We start from the raw sequence: 17,680 nt of genomic DNA on the forward strand, positions 1-17,680 counted from the left end.
AAATTAAAACATATATAAATAATTTTTTTAAAAAAGGGTTCATTCTACAAAAGGCCACAATTTTATAACATTCTACTTCCATGAAATATCAACAACAGGCAGATCCACAGACACGGATAGCAAGTCAGTGGTTGCCAGGGGCTGGGGGAGGGGAGCATGACCGCTTACTGGGTACCAGGTTTCTTTCTGGGGTGATGAAAATGTCAGATGGATGAAATTAGGTAGTCATGACGGTTGCACAACATTGTGAATGTTCTAAAAGCCACCCACTGTACACTTTAAAACTGACTACAATGGTGAATTTTATGCAATTTTTTTCCTCAATGAAAAATAATCAAATTTAAAAAAAAAAAAAAGAAGGAAAGAAAGGGTTCAGTCGGGCAGTTTCAAATCCCTTGATAATATTTTATTTTGTAACCTGCGTGGGGGGAAAACAGGTGTTCATCACATTAATTTGTAAATTTTTTAAGAAGACATAAATTAAACTGAACAAATACACCATTCAGCAAGCTGATTTTTTTACTCTACAAAATAAAGATCTATGCATGTTCCTATGTATATATAAATGTTTCTCTTTTTTATGCTATAGAGAACAGTTTAGTTAACCATTGATGGACAAACTTAGGTTATTTGCAGTTTTATATACCACAAGCAATGTTGCTACAAGCTTCTTGTGCTGTACGGGCCTTCCTCTGGACACGCGAAGGTGTTTTCTCTTAAGACAGAACTGGTAGAACTTATTTACAAAATAAAAACAGACTCAAAGATTTTTGACACTAAACTTATGGTTACCAAAGGGGAAACACTGAGGGGAGGGATGGATTGGGAGACTGGGATTGGCAAATATACACCACCATATACAAAATCGATTGGTGACAAGGACCTAATATTTAGCTTAGGGAAATCTATTCAATATTCTGTGATAGCCTATATGGGAAAAGAACCTGAAAAAGAATGGATATAGAACTGCTAGAGCACACAGGATGTGCATTTTCAATCTTTCACTTACAAATAATATTAAAATATCTCTCAACTGGCTATATCGATTTATGTTCCCACCACTAATAGGACAAAAAACCTGTTTTTTTCCACACCCTCAACAATACTGGATATAATTAGTCTTTGTTAATTTTGCTACTCTAAATAAGGTGATGATATCATCTCATCATTTTAATTCCCAATTCTTTGATCACTATTATGACTGTGCACCTTTTCATGTATCTATACTCCATCAATATTTTCTTTTCTATAAATTGTCTATTCGGGAGTTCCGGTCGTGACACAGTGGTTAACAAACCCGACTAGAACCCATGGGGTTGCCAGTTCGATCTCTGGCCTTACTCAGTGGGTTAAGGATCTGGCATTGCTGTGAGCTGTGGTGTAGGTCACAGAGGCGGCTCGGATCCTGCACTTCTATGGCTCTGGCGTAGGTCGGTGGCTACAGCTCTGATTAGACCCCTAGCCTGGGAACCTCCATATGCCTCAGGTGTGGCCCTAGAAAAGACCAAGAAAAAAAAAATGTCTATTTGTATCCTTTACCAATTTTTAAAATTTAAAGTTTTTTTCTTATTGATATTTATAATTCTTAAGCACCATAAATACTAATCTTTTATTTAATGTCTATGCTGCAAACAATTTTTCTCAGTTTGAAAGGCCATTGTCTTTTAATTCAGATCATGTATCTTTAATTGTATTAATAGTTATATGTTTTCACCTGTCATGTTTGAATATTTAGCCTTATTTTTTAATCTTAATAAGGTCTTTGCTACCCCACAGTCATAAGCATAATCGCTCCTATTTTTTCCTAAAATTTTCATAGTAGGTTTTTTTATTTTCATGTTTGAACTTTGTTTTTTTTAACGGTGTGACTCGGGATTTTAATATTTTTCCACTAGGTAGCCACTCATTCCAACACAATGTACCTAATACAGCACCATTTTTCCCCACAACACTTTGAGATGACATCATTATCACAGTCTAACTTCATTTATATACTAGGTCTGCTCCTAGACTTCCAGTACTGCCCTACTGATCTTTTTATATATCTCTGTACCTAAATCAATCCAACTTTTTGATCTATTTCAAAATTGTCTTGGCTATTGTTGCACACCTGTTTATTCCGTGTACATTTGAGAATCTGCCTGGTAAATATCATGAGGAGCAGGGGGATTGGGATTATGATGTGTCTACAGATCAACTTTAAAATACTTTTCAGAGTTTATGCTATTTTTCTTATCAACTAAAACAAAGGCATTGCTTCCTCCCTCCTGGACAAGGGTCTTCTAAATTGGTTTACTTAGATTGAACTACACTTTACATATAACAGCACATGTCGGTGAAGGAAAAGAGCCATGCTGAAAATCAACACTGAGAAGAATATAAACCCAGAGATCATGTTTTTATACCTGTTACTCCCCTAAATACGTATAGATAGTAGGACTCTGTACTAAACAAACATTTAGTAAATTTTGGGTTGATGACTTCATACCAATCAAACAAATTAGCATGACTTTAACATCAACTATGAGAAGAGTATGTGTAAGTTTTTAAAATCACTTTTCCTACTTTTAGAGTTATAAGTAAACTTAAGGATCCGGTGTTGCTGTGACTGTGGTGCAGGCCAGCAGCTGCAGCTCCAATTTGAGCCCTTAGCTGGGAACTTTCATATGCAACAGGTGCAGCCCTAAGAAGCAAAAGAAAAAAAAAAAAAAAGATAAAGATACCCTGAATATGTTTGAAGGTTAGAAGGTTTCAAGATTTTTCAAAGCTATATTAATTTATTTTCTATGACTTGAAATTAAAACAGTTGAATAGAAAGGTCCCTATAGAACCATTATCACAACTTTCAACACAGGATACTAATGGAAACTTAACAGCCAAGCATGCTGAAAACATATGGTGTGGATTATAAGACAGTATTGAGGCATATTTGTTAATATTATTAGGCATGGGATGGTGATTACATTTTGCAGAGAAATTTGTAAAACTATTTAAGGGTGAAAAACGATGGTGAAGATTTAAAATACTACAGGAAAGAAAGTGCATTTGAGACAGAGGAAGGGTAAAAATACTGTTAATTATTGGAGCTGGATGACAGGTTCATGAGGACTCTACAATGTCCTCTCTACTTTTACAAATATTTGAAAAGTTCAAAGATTTTTTTAAATGAAAATTATATGTTAATGCTGGAGAAAACATGCAATCTTACTAATTTTAGTGTCACAATGTGTTTCTCCAGAAGAAGAAAAAAATAGGCACTTTTATTCTGAGAACTTCTCAAAATTAAATATTAGTTTAGAGTCTGGAGTCAAGCATGTAAGATACTTTAAAATTTTATAATAAAAAGCCACCAGCTGAATGCTTATTAACAGCAAAGCATCTCTATAATCAATAGCAAAACCCAAAATTAACTCTGATCTCTTTTCTGCTTTAATCCAAAATAGTCCATTCCATCCGGAGCTCCATCAAGTATACAAAATGTCCCAAGATCACAGAACAAAGCATGTCTTCCTCTCAAAGGCAAGCTACTGCTGGTGTGTAACCAACAGCGTCAAACTTCTGTGGATAAAAATAGCCTTCAAACACTGCATGCACCAAAGACCAAAGACCCAGGAAAGTCCAAGAAGAACAAAGCAGTTACCAGGGAGGAATTCGGCCAGCCGAGAGCTTGCCCTTCTGCCCTTCACACAAGAGTCTGTTTGCAACTGAGACTGGGTTCTTGATTCCTATAAAATAAAATTGGCAGAAAATGAGGTCAGAAAGTCTTCAGGCTTCGCACTCAGTTTTGTGGCTGTTTCAATAAAAAAAAAACTTTCAAATACCTTGGAAAACTTCAAGTATACTAACGAAAACCTTTAATTATCATGAACAATAAGAATCAAATCGACAAATATATGAACACCTATAGATGCGAGCAAAGAACAAATGTAAAATCCAACCTGCTCATTTTGTCATGGGCTGTATAGTAGCAGAGACTAAATTTGAAATAATGCAAATTCAAATTAGGTTCCTTTTTAATAGATTTCAGAATAGAATTTTAAAAATAAACTGAAAATTCAGCATATATTATCAAAAACATAATTTTCTTCTAAAGAATAAATATGATTACAAACAGCTTCAAATTGACCTTAGGGAGAAAATTAATGGCCAAAAATTTTAAATCTCACCTTCAAGAAATAAAGAGTAAGTCTTAAGAATGAATGTAATGCCTCTCAGAACAATAGTAATACAAGAAAGAAAGAAAGAAAGAAACATCACTGGAATATAAAGAGACCAAAAAACCTCAATTAAGTTCATCAGGTTGACTTAAAACTAGATATTTAGGTAAACGCCAAAAACTTCTGCTCCTCCTCAAAATGTATGAAATATCAAAAGAAGGAAAAGCTCAGATCTCTTTTTTTTTTTTTTTTTTTTGTCTTTTTGCCTTTTCTAGGGCCGCTCCAGAGGCATATGGAGGTTCCCAAGCTAGAGGTCTAATGAGAGCTGTAGCTGCCGGCCTACACCAGAGTCATAGCAATGTGGGATCTGAGCCGCATCTGCAACCTACACCACAGCTCACGGCAACACTGGATCCTTAACCCACTGAGCAAGGCCAGGGATCGAACATGCAACCTCATGGTTCCTAGTCAGATTCGTTAACCACTGAGCCACGACGGGAACTCTGGAAAAGCTCAGATCTCTATACTAGCTCTTAAAATAAATTCATTTCAGCATATGATGATTTAATATTATAAAGACATTAATAATTACCAAATTAACTAATAAATCCAAAGCTATAAATTCTCCATCAAAGCTTCAAAAGGATTTCCATGATATATGACAAGCCGACTCTTAAATTCATCCGGAAAACTTTATAACAAAAATAAAGAGATATTCATCTTACAAGATGCCATTTCTTATTAAAAGCTATTCTTAATGAGTGTGGTTGGGGCACAAAATGTACAAATATATATGACTGGAATAGAATAAAGCTAAAGTTGAGACACAGACACAGGTGAATGTGGATAATTTAATACATGATATAGACAGTATTTCAAATGAGTAGGAAAAGGATGGACTCTGTGAGAAGTAGACAGAACACAGAGTGATGAGATTAGGACCTTTTACTAACTGTCCCAGCTATCGATTTATTGCTTCTTAGCTACAAATTCACCCTTGGTTGCCTGATGACTAAAAAAGGATATGGGCCCTTTAAATATGATTCGTTTGCCAGCTGGCCCGGTGGGAAGCTTCTGTCAGTAGAGGGCACTGGAGACACTGGAGGAAAGAGGGGGCTTGCTGGTCAGGCCCCAGAAGAGCACCAGTTCTTCTCACTATCTGGCCCGCAGGGTCCTCTTCAGTGCTAAGTACCTGAAGGGTACAGGTTTCTCCAGCATTTGGCCACCACACGTTTTCCCCAACTCCTGACTCAGGCCACAGGAGCATAGCTGACAGCCCCAGAAAGAACAGGACCATGTCCAGCTCACGTCACTGACCCCCACACCTTCTCCACAGCCCCACACATAGCAAAATGTCCTGTGGGGCTGGCTATCTAGTGAGCCAAAAGCCCAACCTTTATCCTGCACAACCAGGCTGGGCCCCCCAAGATTGCTTCTGCTCTCACAGTGACTGTGGCCAGGAAACCCAGCAACTTCTCTGCACCCTCTTCAGTGAGGTCGAAACTCCTTTCCAAGTCAATCCTCAGCTGAGTATTCTCCCACTGCCCTTTACATTAAGCTTCTCCTGTTTTTGGCGGGGGGGGAGGGGGGTTGGTTTTTGGTTTTTGGTTTTGGGGGTTTTTTGGTTTTTGTTTCGGTTTGGTTTTTTTTTTTTTTTTTTTTTTTTTTTTGGTCTTTTTAGGGCTGCACCCATAGCCTATGGAATTTGAGCTATAGCTGCCAATCCATACCACAGCCACAGCAACACTGGATCCAAGTCGCATCTGTGACCTACAGCACAGCTCATGGCAATGCCAGATCCTTAACCCAATGACCAAGGCCAGGGATCAAACCTTTGTCCTCTTGGATGCTAGTCAGATTCGTTTCTTCTGAGGCACGATGGAAACTCCAAGCTTCTCCTGTTTAAACTGCTATGTGGTTTGTCTCCTAGTTGGACCCAGACTGATACAGTATCCTTGAACAAATAACTAAATCTCTTCCGTGTCTCAGTTTCCTCACCTTTAAAATGGGGATAAAAGTACTGACCTCATAAGGTTTTTGTGAGAACTACAGCTGTCAGCCTACGTCACGGCAACATGGGATCCAAGCCACACCTGTGACCTACACCATAGCTCGCAGCAATACCGGATCCTTAACCCACTGAGCGAGGCCAGGGATCAAACCCACATCCTTGTGGACAATTGTCGGGTTCGTTTCTGCTGAACTACAACAGGAACTCCCTGATCAGGAAACTGAATCCCATTTATTTAAAGCTTTCCACAAAGAGGGTTCCCCCATCCTGAAACAGAATCTGCAGCATCTCTGCAGCACCAGAATGCAGGTTCAATCCCTGGCCTGAAATAGTGGGTTAAAGATCTGGCTTTGCCATAGTCACGGCACGGGCTGCTTGGTACATTAAATAAGAGCCTCCAACATTTTGTTTTGAAGAGAGCTCTTTGAAATGAATGGATTTCAAATGTGTTTATGGCTTATAAGTTTTAAGAGCTGAGCTATGAATCTCTGGAATTCTTATTTATAGTAATATTGTCCACAGAAGCTTAACTATATTATAAATGGTGTTTTAATTCAGTGTAAGTGAAGGAGGAACCATGAGGTTGAGGGTTCGGTCCCTGCCCTTGCTCAGTGGGTTAACGATCCGGCGTTGCCGTGAGCTGTGTGTGGTGTAGGTTGCAGATGCGGCTCGGATCCCATGTTGCTGTGGCTCTGGCATAGGCCGGTGGCTACAGCTCCGATTCGAACCCTAGCCTGGGAACCTCCATATGCCGCGGGAGCAGCCCAAGAAATAGCAAAAAGACCAAAAAAAAAGAAAGTAAAATTAAACCTTACCTATTATACAAACATAGATGCCAAAATCTTAAACATCAGCAAATCAAATCTAGTGGAGAAGTTCCTTTTGTGGCTAAGCAGTAACAAACGCAACCAGTATCAACATGGGTTCAATCCCTGGCCTTGCTCAGTGGGTTAAGGATCTGGCATTGCTGTGAGCTGTGGTGTAGGTTGCAGACACTGCTTGGGTCCTGCATTGCTGTGGCCATGGCGTAGGCTGGCAGCTACAGCTCTGATTCTGGGTTCAATCCCTGGCCTTGCTCAGTGGGTTAAGGATCTGGCATTGCTGTGAGCTGTGGTGTAGGTTGCAGACACTGCTTGGGTCCTGCATTGCTGTGGCCATGGCGTAGGCTGGCAGCTACAGCTCTGATTCGACCCCCAGCCTAGGAACTCCCATATGCCAAGGGTGTGGACCTAAAGAGCAAAAAAAAAAAAAGAATAATGTTTATAAATGTTCAAATGTACATATTCCATGTTCATGGACAGGAGGACTTGATATTGTTAGGATGTCAGTTATCCACATATGGTCATATACATTCAATGCAATACCAGTCAAAATCTCAGCAGGGTTTTACTATGAACATTGGCAAGTTGATTTTTAAAATTTTATGAAAATGCCATAAACTTAGAATACCCAATACAACTGTAAAGAAAAAAAGGGAGCTAGAAGTCTTATACTATCAGATTATCAAGATATGATATAAAGCTATAGTAATCATGACAATGTGGCAATGGCAATAGACAGATCAAGGGAACAGAAGGTACAGAATCAAACTACTAGACATACATTCACCCAACCTGCCAACACAACTCTGTGAGGAAAGGACTGTCCTTTCTAGTGACAATGACAATGAGCCATCTGGATATCCTTAAGAGGGAAAAATTACTTTCGGTTCCTATTTCACATACACTAAAATGAATCTGAGCTCGATAAGAAAGCTAAAGGTCAAGAGTAAAAAATAATAGAACTACTAAAAGGAAACACTAGAAGGCTATCTTCAAAACTTTAAGTAGGCAAAGATTTCTTAAACAAAATATTGCAAAAAAAAAAAAAAAATTAGTGAGTTCCCATCATGGCTCAGCAATTGTGAACCATGAAGACTCGGGTTTGATCCAGGTCTCACACAGTGGGTTAAGGATCCAGCGTTGCTGTGAGCTGTGGTGTAGGTCACAGGTGGGGCTCAGATCCTGCGTTGCTGTGTCTATGTCATAGACCAGTAAGTGCAGCTCCAATGTGACCCCTAGCCAAGGACCTTCCATATGCTGCAGATACTGCCCTAAAAAGAAAAAAGAAAGGAAAGAAGGGAGGGAGGGAGGCAGGGAGGAAGGGAGAAAGAAAAGAATAACAATACCAAACAGGAAGTTCCCATTGTGGCTCAGTGGTTAACAAATCCCACTGGGAACCATGAGGTTGCAGGTTCGATTCCTGGCCTTGCTCAGTGGGTTGGGGATCTGGCATTGCCGTGAGCTGTGGTAGAGGTCACAGACACAGCTCAGATCCTGCGTTGCTGTGGCTCTGGTGTAAGCCAGCGGCTACAGCTCTGATTCGAGCCCTAGCCTGGGAACTTCCATATGCCGCAGGAGCGGCCCAAGAAATGGCAAAAAGACAAAAAAAAAAAAAAAACCACAATACCAAACAGGAGCAAGGATGTAGAGTAGCTGAAATGCTCACACAGTGCGGATGGGAGTATAGACTGTAACAGCGACTTTCAGAAACTGGCAGGACCCACCAAAGCAAAGTGCATATGTACCTAAACTTAGCATTCCAAATCCTAGGTTTATACCTGAGGGAGATAACTATATATGTCTACCAAAAGACATGTATAAAAATATTCACTGGAATTTCATTCATAACAGTCAAAAACTAGACATTATTCAAATATCCATTAAGAGGAGAACAAATGTTATATATTCATGCAATAAAATGCTACTGACACACACACAAAAAAACTATTGTGATGCAAGTCATAAGACAACCTCACAGGTATAAATTAAGCAAAACGACACAGAGATGTATGATTCTACTCATATGAATCTGAGGGACAAGCAAATTAATCCGTGGTGCCTAAAACCAGAATTAGGGGAGAAGGGGGAACAGGTAGGAGGGGAGTATAAAAGGCGTAAACTAGGAAGAGGCATAAAGAATCCTCCTGGGAGTTTGAAAATGTTCTACATTTTGACATGGAAGTGCTTTATGTCTTAATTTGAGTGGTGGTGTACATGGCTACATATGTCTAGAAATTCATGAAGCTTTATACTTAGTATCTGTACTCTTCCCTGTATATTTTGCTTTAATAAGTAAACTGTGAAATGTTAGATACATCTCATACGTACTGATGTGGAAAAAAAATCTCCACATTTTGAAGAAAAAAAATTCATACTATTTTTTAAAAATATGTGTTGGCAACAGTGCAAGAATAAAATCGCTTCTTGGAAAAAAATAAATAAATTAAAAAATTTCTGTATTCTAGTTCTGAGAAAATAAATAAATAAATAAAAATATGTGCTGGGAGTTCCCATCATGGCACAGCAGAAACGAATCCGACTAGAAATCATGAGGTTGCAGGTTCAATCCCTGGCCTCACTCAGTGGGTCAAGGATCTGTCACTGCCATGAGCTGTACCGTAGGTCACAGACAAGACTCGGATCCCCAGTTGCTGTGGTGGCTGTGGTATAGGCCGGCAGCTGTAGCTCCACTGGACCCCTAGGAACCTCCATATGCCGCAGGTGTGGCCCTAAAAAGAAAAAAAAAAAATATATATATATATATATATGTGTGCTGGCATTCCCACTATGGCTCAGCTGGTTAAGAACCTGACTAGTATCCATGAGGATGCAAGTTCAATTCCTGGTCTCACTCAGTGGGTTAAGGATCTGGCATTGCCTCAGCTATGGCATAGGTTTCAGACTCAGCTCAGATCTGGTGTTGCTGTGGCTATGGCATTGGCCTGCAACTGCAGCTCTGATTTAACCCCTAACCTGGGAAATTCTATATGCCACAGGTGCAGTCCTAAAAGGAAAATAAACATATAAATATATAAATAAATATATATATAAAAAACTGTGTTTCTATTACATATAAATATGGATAAATGCACTTCATTTTACCGGCTAACACTGCCCCCTACCCCAGGAGAGTTTTGGAAGAAAAGATTTGGGAGATCTAATGTAAGTTTTGTTTATATCATTTGAATTCTTTAAAAATAAAAATATATTATTTGTCTATTCAAATAATTGAAAAATTAATAGAATATGCTAATTTCCATTTTAAATGTCTGTGATCTCTTGAGGGAATGGAGGCGAATGATCAAACTTTAACCAAAGACTTGGACATAAGCTATTTCACTGTTTTCTTTAAAACTATCTGTAGATAAGACTTTATGTTTTAAATTCAGAAAAAGAAAATAAATGTTTCTTTTCAACACTATTCTAAGAAAGATTGATGAAATCAATTGGTCTAAGTCTTTAAGAGAAATGACATGGTAATTTAGTTTTTGTGAGGGTTTTTTTTGCAGGGGTTGGGGAGTGGTATTTGGATTTTTGGGTTTTTTGACTATGCACAGGGTATACAAAAATTCCCAGGTCAGGAATTGAACCCATACCACAGCAGTGACAACACTGGATCCTTAACCCACTGAGCCACCAGGGAACTTCAAGGTTTTGGGGTTTTTTTTTTAGAGTAGAGACAATGAGTTATAACATCCACATACCACTCAGTGCTCCAACAGCTCCAAAATTCAAGGATTTTCCATCCATTATGCTGGCATCACACTCAATTTCACCCAAGAGATTTAGATTAGATCCCATTCCTGCATTCGTAAAAGGAGAATCCTAAAAGATAAAAACAAAAATTAAAATACCATTAGTCTTAAAGAAGAATTAATGTTGATGCTTCATAAACTCCTCTAACAACTAGAAAGGAGAAGAACACTTCCCAACTCACTGAACGAAACCAGTACAACCCTGACTCCAAAACAAGACAAAGATATCATATGAACAGAAAACCTCAGACTAATATACTTCATGAATATTAACACCAAGATCCTCAAGGAAGTTAAATGCGGCAAAATATAAAAGGATTATGCATCATGAACAAGAGGGACTCCAGGAAAGAAGTTTGGTTTAATATCTGAAACTCATGGTAATATACCATATTAATAAAATAAAGAACAAGTTAGTTCCTGTTGCAGCTCAGCAAGTTAAGAACTCGACACAGTGTCCATAAGGCTTTGGGTTCGATGCCTGGCCTCATTTACTGGGTTAAGGATCCAGCACTGCCATAAGCTGCGGTGTAGGTTGCAGATTCGGCTCAGATCCAGTGTTGCTGTGGCTGTGGTATAGGCCAGCAGCTGCAGCTCTGTTTCAACCCCTAGCCTGAAAACTTCCATAGGCTGCAGGTGCAGCAGTAAAAAGGGAAAAAAAAAGAACAAAACAATCAAGGCCATGATCATATCAACAGACAGAGGAAAAAGTATTTGACAAAATCCAATACCCTTTCAGGAGAAAAACACTCAACAAACAAGAACTAGAAGGGAATTTCCTTAATATGATAAAGTGCATCTACCTAAGTCCAAAGCTAACATCACAGTTAATGGTAAAAGACTCTTTTCCCTAAGATCAGGAACAACAAACACAGCAATGTTCACCCTCACCACTTCTATTTAACATTATACTATATTTATATTCTAGACAGGACGACTAGGCAAGAAAAAGAAACAAAGAACATTTATATTAGAAAGGAAGAAGTACAATTATCTCTATTTGAAGAGGACATGATCTTGTATACAAAACATCTTAAAAACTCCACTAAAAAACTACTAGAACTGATAAACAAGTTCGACAGGGTTGCAAGATATAAGATCAGTATGCAAAAATCAAGTGTTATTTCTATATATTAGTAATGATAAGTCTGACAGTGAAATTAAGAAAACAATTCAACTTACAACAACATCAAAAAGAATAAAATCCTTAGGAATAAATTTAACAAATTAAGTGTATGATTTATACAGTACAACTACAAAACATGTTTTAAGAAAGTAAAGGCCTTATTCCCTCATAAATTGCTAATGAGAATAAAAATAGCAGATAGTTTGGCAGTTTTTTTACAGCTAAGCATACTTACCATAGATTCAGCAATTCTACTCCTAATTATTTACCCAAGAAAAATGAAAGCCTATGTCCACATGAAGACTTGAATGAGGAAGCTCCCCGGTGGCACAGCGGGATTAAGATCCAGTATTGCTACAGCTACAGCTGTGCCACAGGCTGCACCTGAAGTGCAGGTTCGATCCCTGGCCTGGGAATCTCCACATGCCATGCGCATGGCCAAATAAATAAATAAATAAATAGAATTTTAAAAAATAAAAGACTTGAATGAAAAAGTTTGTGTCAGCTTTAATCAGAGCAGTCCAAAACAGAAAACACCACAAATGCTCATCATCTGGTAAATGGAGAAATAAATTGTGATATCAATACAAGGAAATACTATTCAGCAATAAAAGAAATATATTCCTAACATACCCAAAAATATGGGTGAATCTCAAGAGCATTATGCCAAATGAAAGAAGCCAGTCACAAAAGGCCACATAACATATGATTCAATTATACCAAATTCTAGAAAAGGCCAAATTATGATAAAAAGCAGTAGTGGCCAGGGGCCGTGGAGAGGAGGAAGTCCACTGCAGACAGGCGCTGTGAGAGAATTTCAGAGGTGATGGAAATTTCAGAGGTATATGTCAAGATTGTATTGGTAGTTACACTAGTAGTTATATTTGTCAAAACTCATCAAACTGTACACTTAAAATTGGTGAATTCTGGGAGCTTCCATTGTGGCTCAGTGGGTTACGAACCCAACTAGCACCCATGAGCATATGGGTTCCATCCTTGACCTCACTCAGCAGGTTAAGGATCTAGCATTGCTGCAAGCAGTGGTGTAGGTCACAGGTGTGGCTCAGATCTGGCATTGCTGTGGCTATGGTACAGGCCTGCAGCTGCAGCTCCAATTTGACCCCTAGCCCAGGAACCTCCATATGCCTCATGTTCAGCCCTAAAAAGCAAAAACAAAAAAAAAAAAAAGTTGAATTCTGTTATATATAAATTATACTTAAATAAACTGACAAAATAAATGTACCTATCACTTGTTATAAAGTGACCACCTCCCCTAATAAAATACATAAGGTTTGTTGTTGTTGTTTGTCTTTTTGCCATTTCTAGGGCCGCTCCCGTGGCATATGGATGTTCCCAGGCTAGGGGTCCAATCACAGCTGTAGCTGCCGGCCTACGCCAGAGCCATAGCAACGCCAGATCCGAGCCAAGTCTATGACCTACACCACAGCTCATGGCAACACCAGACCCTTAACCCACTGAGCAAGGCCAGGGATCGAACCCGCAACCTCATGGTTCCTAGTCGGATTCATTAACCACTGAGCCACGACGGGAACTCCTAAAATACATGAGCTTTTTAAATGGTCATTTGCTGTTGATTTTCTGACCTGGATCTTTTTGTACAACCAGCAATCATTGTGTCCAATCAATAGCCAGAGATCCTTTTAAAATCCTGTTACTCCCTTGTTCAAACACCTGCAGTCGTTTCCCATCACACCTAGAATAACATGTAAAGTCTTAATTTCCAGGGTTTACAAGGCCCTCCATGATTTGGCCCCTCTCTCCCTCTCCCTTCTATGGACCAGCCACGCAGCATCCTTGCATCTTCCTGAGCTCAAGAGGAACACTCCCACCTGAGGATTTTTACATTCTGAAATGCTGAGCTTAGTGAGTGATTACAATAGGGAAAAGAGTCAATAAATAAAGACTGTATGTGTGTGTATAGAAACATACACGTACATTTATATATGCATGTATAGTTGATGTTCCATGGTGATAAGTACTAGAAAGAAGAATAAAATGAGGTAAGAAGAGACAATGGGGTACTTTTCCTTCAAACCCAAAACTCCTTTCCCTGACATCTTTGCATGGTTTTCTCCCCCATTTCCCTCATGTCTCTGCTCAAATAAGCTCTTACAGACAGGTCTGTCCTTCCCTTAATTATGTAGCATTTCCCACAACTATTTTTTCTCTTATTCTCCTTTCTGGTACTTTTTACTACTTGACATTATATACAATTGTTTCATTCTTCCCATAGAATGTAAGCCCCATGAGGATAACAATTTAACTTTTTAGGTACTATATCCCAGTGTCTAAAGTATTGTTTAGCATAATACTTTAGACGTAATAAATAAATATTTGCAGAATGAATAAGAGTTGACTACAAATAGATGTAAATAGAATAACCAATCACTGTGAACGATAATCCCTAAAAGCAAGCTGATACTTATGGATTCTTCCAGGTCACTCCTACAGAGAAATGCCAGAAAAATGTAATAGTGTTAAGAATTCAATCTTCTCACAATTGAAACAACAGAAATGAAATAAATTTAGGCAATAGAATTTTCAGTTTCTAAAAGATAACACTTGAAAAGCAAAATATTCTTTAAGCTAACTTATAACTTTCAAAGGAGACAAAGCTGGAGTTCCCACTGTGGCAAAGGGAATTGGCAGTGTCTTGGAAGTGCTGGGATGCAGGTTCACTCCCCAGCCCAGCACAGTGGGTTAAGGATCCAGTGTTGCCACAGCTGCGACTTAGATCACAACTGCAGCTCAGATCTGATCCCTGACACAGGAACTCCATATGCCGTGGGCAGCCAAAGAAGGAAAAGAGAGGGTAGGAAGGCCAAGAGGCAAGTCAGGAGTTACCCCCCCATCAAGACATGGAAACCCTTTCTTATTAATAAAATTTGGAAACATCGAGCCAAAGCAAAGATGTGCAAAGCATTACTCCCTGACTATAAACCACAACCTGTATTACACATTTAATGTCCTCTGCTGAAAACAGAAAATAAAATAAGAACTGTGTGCAAGGCCATGGGGCATACCGAACCCCTGGGGATCTCTTATGTGACCTCTATTAACAACTCTTACAGATGCAAACAATTTAGTTTTCAAATGTTGTACAGAAACTAAACTGGCACATCATAAAATCATTTTTATATAAAGTGATTTGTGTTTGTCCAATTTACAATCTTCCTTAAAGAAGAAGTTAAACATTTATAGGAAATTACTAATATGTTAGTATTCATACCCTGTGATCTAAGGGCAAATTCAACAGTGGAATGAAATTATGTGATAATACATTTTCTTATTCAAAATTAAGTATACTAAAATGTCAAAATTATTTTAATTACTGCCTTCATTAATAAGCAGATAAGTTTTTTTTTAATCTAAAGCTGATGGGAAAAAGGGAAAGAACCAAACAGATTTTGAAACAAACTATTTCTTGAATCTTTTTAAAATACGGTAATAAAAACAGGATGTATACTCTGTGATACCATAGTCTTTTTCAAACTAACACTGGTAAAACTTGTACAATAAACCTACCCTACCTGACATTATCCTAAGAATTACAAATTCCCTGGTATTTCATCATCAGTTTTCACTATTTACAGGACGAATGGAAGCCAACGAAAATGTATTACCAAAAAATCATTTGGGGATATTTTTATTAAGCAGCCAATTAAGCTCAAATTGTCAAGACTGGATTGTTGAAAGATTTCCAATTTAGACTCCTCTGTGGTGGTATAGGTTAAGATTCAATCATTCATTCAACAAATATTTATTGTTCACTTGTGTGCCAGGCAAATCTTTTCTGGAAAGAGGCAGGTATATGATACAGCTCAAGCTTTGCAGGGCACACAGGCAAGTCTACAACAACTCAACTCTGCCTTTGTAGCATGAAAGCAGCCAGAGAAAATATACAAACAAAGGAGCATGGCTGTGTTCCAATAAAACTTCATTATAAACACTGAAATATGAATTTCATAAACTTTTACAGTGTCATGAAATATTCTTCTTTTGACTGCAATCATTTAAAAAACCATTCTTAGTTTGCAGGCCATTCAAAAACAGGCAAAAGTCCAAATTTGGCTTTCAGGCCATGGTTTATTAACCTTGACCTAACTCATGGGGATATAGCAGTGAACAATACAGGAAAACATACTTGCCTACATGGAGCCTCAATTCTAGCTAAGGAAGATGAGACAATGACAAATTAAATAAATTTGGAGTTCCCTGGTGGTTCAGTGGGTTGAGTATCTGGCATTGGGTTCGATTCCTGGCCTGGAACTTCTGCTGGCCACAGGTGCAACCAAAAAGAAAACAATTAAATAAATTAAATGGCATCATAGATAGCAGCAAATGGATGAAGAAAAATGAAACAGGACAGGAGATAGGAAGTACTGGGCATGGCGAGAAGGCTATAAGGAGGAGACAAGAAAGCCTCAGGGGTAGTTACAATTTATTTTCCCTTTTAAGTGTTTATTTTGACATAATTTCACACTTACAGAGAAATGCAATAGTAGTATCCAAAATATACGAACTCCTCTAACTTTCAAGAACAATAACTAAAAAACAGCCCAATTATAAAATGAGCACAGGACTTGAATAGACTTCAACAGACATTCATCTGAAGAAGATATACAAATGGGCAGCAAGCGTGTGAAAAGATGTTCAACACCATTATTCAGAAAGAAAATCATAATCACAATGAGGTACCACATCATACCCATGAGGATGGTTATAATCACAAAAACAAAAGACAACAAGTATTGGCAAGAATATGGAGAAACCGTATGACACTTGTACATTACTGTTGGCAATGTAAAATGGTCCAGCTGTCATGGAACCATCTGGTGATTTCATAAAACGTTAAACACAGAATTAATATAGGACCCAGTAACTTGATACTCAAACAAACACTTGTACAGGAATGTTCACAGCAATACTGTTCACTAGCCATCACAAACACTGCTCATAACAAAAAAAAAAAGTGGAAACCACCCGGAGTTCCTGTTGTGGCTCAGTGATAATGAACCTGCCTAGTATCCATGAGGATGTAGGTTCCATCCCTGGCCCTGCTCAGTGGGTGAAGGATCTGTCGTGAGCTGTGGTGTAGGTCACAGACACAATGTGGATCTGGCATTGCTGTGACTGTGGCGTAGGCTGGCAGCTGCAGCTCCGATTCAACCCCTAGGCGGGGAACTTCCATATTCCATGGATGTGACCCTAAAAAGAAAAAAAAAAATTACAGTATACACATGAATAATGTTGAATAATATTATGCAAAAGGAATAAAGTACTGGAGTTCCTGTCGTAGCTCAGTGATTAGCGAATCCAACTAGGAACCATGGGGTTGCAGGTTCAGCCCCCGGCCTTGCTCAGTGCGTTGAGGATCCGGCATTGCCATGAGCTGTGGTGTGGGTTGCAGATGCAGCTCAGATCCTGCATTGCTGTGGCTGTGGTGTAGGCCGGTGGCTACAGCTCCGATTAGACCCCTAGCCTGGGAACCTCCATGTGCCGCAGGAGCAGTCCTAGAAAAAGGCAAAAAGAGCAAAAAAAAAAAAAAAGAAGTACAGGAATGTTCACAGCAATACTGTGATAAACAAATTATGGTATACACATGAATAACTATTTACTCATTTTAGACTAATTTTGTATTCTGTGAGTTGCACCTCAATTAAACAAAAAAGGTGGACACAAAAGAATACATATGGCATGGTTCCATTTCAGAACAGGCTTTATCCTAGGGTGACTGGAAGGGGGCAGGCAGAGGGGGCCTTCTGGAGGGCTGCAAATGTTGTTTCCTA

General features: G+C 38.7%; 1 protein-coding gene across 13 annotated transcripts in view; it reads right to left on the reverse strand.

The window, feature by feature from the left end:
- Positions 1–17,680, reverse strand: part of TASP1 (taspase 1) — a 395,076-nt gene that overhangs the window by 343,301 nt on the left and 34,095 nt on the right. For all 13 annotated transcript variants that reach the window (XR_308663.3, XR_001302035.2, XR_002340057.1 and 10 more), the window contains 2 exons: positions 10,694–10,814; positions 3,641–3,725 (listed from right to left, as the gene is read on the reverse strand). Coding sequence is in view for 10 of the 13 variants with exons in the window: in XM_021078004.1 (XP_020933663.1) it covers positions 3,641–3,725; positions 10,694–10,814 (206 nt within the window). In the remaining 3 variants the exon portion in view is untranslated. The remainder of the gene's footprint in view (positions 1–3,640; positions 3,726–10,693; positions 10,815–17,680) is intronic.

Source organism: Sus scrofa, chromosome 17, assembly GCF_000003025.6.
Source record: "Sus scrofa isolate TJ Tabasco breed Duroc chromosome 17, Sscrofa11.1, whole genome shotgun sequence".
Lineage (NCBI taxonomy): Eukaryota > Metazoa > Chordata > Mammalia > Artiodactyla > Suidae > Sus > Sus scrofa.